General features: G+C 37.8%; 1 protein-coding gene across 1 annotated transcript; it reads right to left on the minus strand.

Annotated features, from left to right (window-relative positions):
- Nucleotides 1-9: 9 nt before the first annotated feature.
- Nucleotides 10-6,861, minus strand: LOC115923747 (low-density lipoprotein receptor-like). Its single transcript, XM_030985030.1, has 5 exons — nucleotides 6,563-6,861; nucleotides 4,916-5,173; nucleotides 4,454-4,616; nucleotides 2,457-2,584; nucleotides 10-1,234 (listed from the first exon to the last, which is right to left on the minus strand). The coding sequence occupies exons 1-5, from the start codon at nucleotides 6,651-6,653 to the stop codon at nucleotides 942-944; spliced, it is 933 nt and encodes a 310-aa protein (XP_030840890.1). The 5' UTR covers nucleotides 6,654-6,861; the 3' UTR covers nucleotides 10-941.

The following is a 6,861-nucleotide window of genomic DNA, read 5'->3' on the forward strand; positions in this document are numbered from 1 at the left end:
AGAGATATACACATATGCAAAAGTAAAATACATACTGTAAGTCATTAAAGTCTATTAGTTCATGTCTGCCATCCGAAATTCAAAACATCCTCCCTCATCTATCCTTGTTTTTCTATACAAAAGTAATGCCTGTCGGTCTAATGCTATCCAAAACGACTAACCAGTTGGATTTACACGTCTACTTTATTTGGATTCCAGGAATCTCCAAAATAGTGGAGGGATCAACTAAGAAGAAGATGTTCTACTTTTGTACGTATTAGCTCATGATTAATAGTTAAAATAGGCCAAAGCACAGTTTTCCATTATTTTATGGTAAAACTAACTTGTGTAACAAGTTGGACATCAGAAAAAAGAAAAATCGCTGAGTCTAAATTTGAAAGAAAGCGGACAATAATGAAAATAATAACAATAAAATCTTGAAAATTTAGATCATTTGATCTGCATAAATGTAAATCTCAAACACAAAAGTTTTCATATTTGTACGAACACTGCCAAGGTTATCTTCCCAATTGATTCTCACACATTAAACGAATTGTGTATAAAATCATCGAAGAAGTTTTCCCCACCTTTATGACGTGGATTGTGTGTCCGGACGCTAAACAAAAAATAAAGATTTCACTTTTGCCATTGAATTTTAAGGAAAAATTTGAATCACATAGCACTAATCATGACAAATATCTGTCCTTTATGATATAGTCCAACAATTAAAGCCTCTGCAAATTAAAACCGGGGCAGTTTAATAAAAAAATCACATTGCTGTATTTACAGTTGTCATCAATTTTTAGGTTTATTGCGTCATTTCTGAATGAGTCTTAAGTTAAAAAAAAAGATTTAGGAAACACTGGCATTGCAAATATTGCACTTCTTGCTGTTTGAAATCAATTGTTCGATAACAAACCTGTCCGGACACACAACATGTGGGTTCATTCGTTCTTCATCGCTCAATTAAGGCTCAACATAGCGACATTGGCAACTTGAATTTTCTTCACATCACCAAATAGATGGTCGGAATCATTGAAAACGTTGAGAAGGGATTCAGAATCGAGAGCATACTTCAGTAACGTCATCTGCCCATCCTCGGCGCCTGAATGACTCATGTAGTAGGCCCCTTTGTAGAGTAGGATGTCGGATATTTTGTAGTCTGACAGGATCGCTACCTCCTTAGGATCGTTTCCATTCAAGTCCATTGTGATGACCTTGGCGTTGCCGTAGTCGCACACGCTTAACCGGTTCGCTGCCAAGACAAAGAGAAGTCTCGTTTACAAATTGTTGAATTGTTTCTCGTGTTTTTATGTTTGTAATTTGTTCGTGTTTGTTTGTTTGTTAAGTTATTTGGTCAGTTTCTTTGTTTTTAGATGAATGGCAAGTGTGGATGAATAAAATAGCTTCTCGCATTATTCCTACTCACTTATCTGCGCGTGAGATTGTAATTTGAAGCGCCATTATCAAAAAACATTTCACAAACAACATTTTACAAAAAAAACACTGTGATGAACCCCTCCGGTTTATGTCTTAATATGTGAACGAGCATAATTATTAAGAGGTAATATTCGAGATATATGGGGTAACTGGAAGTCTTATTTCGCATATTGAAATTACACTTATATTGAATTATATTCGATGTTAATAAATGACGATGCTGATAGAAAGAATTTAGTAATTAGCAGACAATCAAGATAGGAATTGCAAGCAAGTCGTGATTTTCAGCAAGTTTTCATCATTGTTTTTTAACATTTTGCTGATCGTTCCCCCTCCCATAAACACACACACACACACACCTACACCTTTCTCAGGCAGTGCCTCCACCTGACTCGTCCTTGATGCCTTGCCGTTTTACAAGAGGCGTAACTCCCGTTGCGTTATTATAGCAGCGTTCTTCGAGCCATGCCTGAACGCTATTAGCCCATACGTCAGTAATTCAACACATTGCTTGGACTATTCATGTTTCATTTCCCATTTGTACGATGTTACACTCACACGGTGTGGTAACGACCACGCCATTTCCTGACGCAGACCTACATCAACCAAATGACGCATCGTATGCAATGGGCGGACTGTTATCTCTTAAAGGGATTGGATAACTTTGCCTCAGATTCTGAAACAAAATCCTGAATTTAGCTCATGCGCAGTGATAATTATAAACCTTTAGGACAGTCAGGAGCCCCATGACTTTTACAAGCCTCTCGCCTATCTGATTATCAAGATATTTATGATTGGAAATCGAAATCAAATTTTGCGTTTTCCTACAACGGTTTTCATAACACTACAGTCTATTGGGGAAAACGAGTATGGTAAAACCGGTCACTCAAAGATTTTTACTTTTTTGAGGCACTTCTTGGTTATTTTGAAGCACAACTTTTGTTTAGGTCTTTAATATTACACCATATCACAGACACTGATAACACATAGGGCCGTCATCTCAGATTTAACATTGTTAAACAATGCCTTTAACTGACCTGGTACTTCTATTGCGATTGCGTCAATATCATTGACGTCAGGGTAATTGCTGTATAACTTGTCATAATTGGACTCAGATATATAATTCCAGCGGTAAACTCTACCAGTCTGAGTGAAGTACAGATATCTGTAAAGAAAGAAAATAATAATGTCGTGTACAGTCAATTTGTCCTCTCTATATAATACTCCCTTCACGTACACGGATTTTGCTTACGAGTCCTTACAGATCGCGCAAATTCACGGATCTTTCCCGGATCCTTACGATTGGCGACTTTTACGTAAGGACTTGTAAGAAAAATCTGTGTATGTGAAGGGGGTATTAAGAAGATTTTTGACATGGATCGGATCCTTAAGAATGTCTGCAAGTTGTTGCGAGTTGTGACAAGTTGTGACAAGTTATTTACGGATACCAGCGATTGAATACGAGTTGTCGATTCGTAAGGACTCGTAAGAAGAATCTGTGTATGTGAATAGAAAGGGGCTCATTTTATTGTAGTCGATATTTTTCCCTGACCAGTGGTGCTCGATTTAACGCTATACTGTACTAGAGGTAAAACCGTAATATTCCCTCTAGCGCAAATCTTTAGTCTTAAGCTTCCCTAGCTGATCATGAGACGGCGCTGTGCAATAAAGCACTACGCCAGGGTAGAAAGTTTATCAGTTCAGTATCCCTTTAATATGTCTGAAAGAAAAGTTGTAGGCCTATATCAAGACAACTGGTCAATATTTGCTTGAGCACTACATTATTAGCGAATCGGCTATTAATGAAGCGATGTTAATTTTGGTCTACCAGTAGTGTCATTGCGTGAGGAGATTGTGTTTGTTACAAAAAAGGTTAATATCACTAGTAGTAGTAGTAGTAGTAGTAGTAGTAATAGAAGTGGTAGTAGAAGTAGTAGTAGTAGTAGTGGTGGTAGTAGTAGTAGTAGTAGTAGTAGTGGTGGTAGTAGTAGTATTAGTAGTGGTGGTGGTGGTGGGGTGGTAGTAGTAGTAGTAGTAGTAGTAGTAGTAGTAATAGTTGTAGTGAGGAGGATGTGGATGATGCTCGCGACCAGAAGAAGAAGGGGGAGTGTCATCACGGCACGAAAATCAGTAAACTCTCGTAAGAGTTAAATGCTGACTTTAATAAAGGATGACGATGATGATGACGATGATAATGATTAGTTGTAGTAGTAGAAGTAACGCTGTTATTAGGATACTATTGTTATTACTTTTTATTTTCATCATTATTATTATACTGTAAAGAGGCTAATCTGCTTTTTAATTCTGTGAGGGAATTGATTCTTTCATCTTTAGCGGATCATATCATCGCTTGTCGAATTGGTTAATTCTTGTACAATGTATAATCGCATGACCAAAACTCAGTTCAACCGTCTCGTTAAGGGCAATCCAACACTTTTGATAAGTTGATTTGTATGAAAGCAGATTAAAAAAATAAGATAACCTGTAGTTAGAAAGTTTGAAATAAATCAGATCAATAATAAGTTAAGCTATGAATGCTTGACACAATTATGAGATGTTTAAGTCTATGTGGATCTCAAACTGACGGTTTAGACAGTGGATTGTGACGTAGCCGCTGATACTACTCTCCCATGTGACGTGTACAGAAATATAATTAATTTCTGTTTTCTCCTAAATGCCTTCTTCTTTTGGGCACTCCTCAAAATATATTACGGACAGCATATTATTATAGGTCCTCTAAGGAGAAAAGACCCTCCCGGGTTATACAAGTTTGTAAAATTGAAATCTTTAGTCATTTGGGGTATTGGGACGAATGGGAGACTGAACTCCTCTGTAAATACATTACATAGACATTACTGATGCAGTCAATTTGAATAGACCAAACCTATAGTGATAACAATTTTTTTTAATTCATAAACTTCTATTGTTAGTACGATTTCGTTCAAACTTTCACCAGTCTACTTTTCTGAGTTTTCTGCTCTTCTCTAGAGTAGTGTGCTATCAAGGTTGGATTTCCATTTAATTTGAGCATTACCCATTAGTTTCATCCAGTTCTACTGCGCTAGGTCTGGTCAGCTGGCCAAAAAGATTGATCTCCGAGTCTGGATCATCAAGATCAATGCGAGTAATCACCTGGTCCCCTAGATATGCACAGTAGATCTGGCCTCTCGATTCATCGATGGAGATCGAAGTTGGATCTGCAATACGATAATAATAATAATAATACAGATAATGATGATAAACATAATGGTAATAATGACAATAATAATAATAACCATAATTATAATAATGTTTACCCAAGGCAGCCTCATTGATATTAACATCATTCTTCCTGATGTTCCTGCATTCATATTATATAACAGTGTACAAGAAGAGGAAAGCGATAATCGTGTCGTCACGAAAATAGATAACCGGTATGAAAAGAAATTCCTTGAGAGTGCTTGAGCGGTATGATAGTTGGTAATGTCTTCTTTTAATCATTTACGTCAACTGATACCTGAGTAATTTCCGTGCGACACAGGTATTCTTTCTGTCATATCCCAGTTGCCACGGTAAATCTTGTTGTCAGTTTTGTTGGTCCAGTAGAGTTTCTGTTTGGTCTCATCGAACGCGATGTCCCACGCTTCGATAGGATCATCATCTTCGTTCAGGGCAGTGAACGTGTAGATCCCTAAGACGGCAACGTAAACCTTTCTAGCAGTGATATCCGTCAAAAAGATCTTGTCTTCACCCGTAACAGCATCATCATCCCCGGCTGCACGGAAAGAAGGTGGAAATTAAAGAAGTATTTAAAAGTGTTCATATTCATTGACACAAAAACTGTATGTTTCTGACGAGTATATAATTCATCTGAATAGCTGTTAACGATTCTTACTCTTGGTAAAATAATGTGTGAGTATAAAAATCATCTATTAAATTTTGGCTTTAGATATTTTCTGTAGAGTGTTTATGTATCGGCGCTGACGTAATAGATAGCCAATCCTGAGACAGATGACAAAAGCGCTGAAATAGCGCCGTCTTACATAATACGGGGTCGGTGCTGATTAATGGACAGGATTGCAGACGGATAGGTTCAATGTCTGGCTATACAGAGTGAGTCAGAAAAAATGTCCCACTTTTTAAAAGTTGTATTGTATGAAGTATGAATATTTAATCATGGGTTTCATGATATGTCTTGATAGAGTTATCGTCCCAGTACATTTGGGTACCATTGTCATTTGAATCTCTGCATGCATGACTGAACTTCAGACAATCTTTACAAGACTGCCAGATCTCACTTGCGCCAAGTTACTGGGTGAGGAATAAAACAGTGCAATGAACAAAGACAGTCAGACAGATTAAATATTCATACTTCAAACAATACAACATTTAAAAAAGTGGGACATTTTTTCTGACTCACTCTGTAAAGCGGCGCCGACTTCTTGATAAATAGGAATTGGCAACAGGTATCAATGGTACGTAAGAACAATGGTAAGTAATAGTAATGATCAATCGGGGTTTAGACCCATTTCTTGAATTGGATCAACGCTGGCTTATGAATAATAGAATCATAGGCCCCATACACCGACCTGTTATATGAATCTATGTTGTTCATCATCGGTGACTTAGGGTGTAGGATATCATAGTCGCCAATTTGGTAAAGGTATTAGCTGCGATTCATTCGGAGAGCGAAATACCGTGTTTCTTTGAAATATTCTTCAAAGATAAAACAACATTGGAGAGCCAGAAATATTTATCATAAAACAACATGGAATTGCTTTCTCTAAATGATGGTAACCGAATAATGAACTTGACCAGTCTCGTTCGACACTTATCCAGTTGTGACTGAACCTGCGCGCAGTGCATATACACTGATGCACTCCCAAACATGAATTGTTTGTTTATTGATGTCTGAAACGCATCGAAACGCGTCATAATTTATGACGCACATAAACCTCCTTTGTTTTTTGTCAAATTGATTTTTGTCCGAATTTTAGCACAAACTTGTTCCTTCGTAAAGGAATAACCATCATATTTTAAGGGCAGGGAGGTTATTGTAATCCCCCCTACCCCTCCCCCCCCCCCCCCCCCTCGGAAGATATTTCCAATCAACCAAGACCTTTCTAGTCAGATGGTATAAAATGTTACGTTTTGATAGACCTACCTATCGCACAGTTTACCCCTGTGTAGCCAAATGAGCAGTCGCATTGATGACCAGCAGCTGTCTTAAGGCATTCACCGCCGTTCAAACACATCAAATTCAGTAATCCACATGCAACACCTTCAGAAGAGTCCGTCGGGGAAACTAGGACTACAACGAATTGTTTTTAAATGGAACAGAAATTGAAGAAATTGAAGATTCAGAAGATCGTTCAATAAGCATATTAGGTGCGACTTTGGGGAGGAACAGACGATGAAACACAGTTCGCTCTGCCCCCTTCCTCCCAGAACCCTTTACCCAAA

The sequence above is a fragment of the Strongylocentrotus purpuratus genome, unplaced genomic scaffold (assembly GCF_000002235.5).
Source record: "Strongylocentrotus purpuratus isolate Spur 01 unplaced genomic scaffold, Spur_5.0 spur5_scaffold_14, whole genome shotgun sequence".
Taxonomy (NCBI): Eukaryota; Metazoa; Echinodermata; class Echinoidea; order Camarodonta; family Strongylocentrotidae; genus Strongylocentrotus; species Strongylocentrotus purpuratus.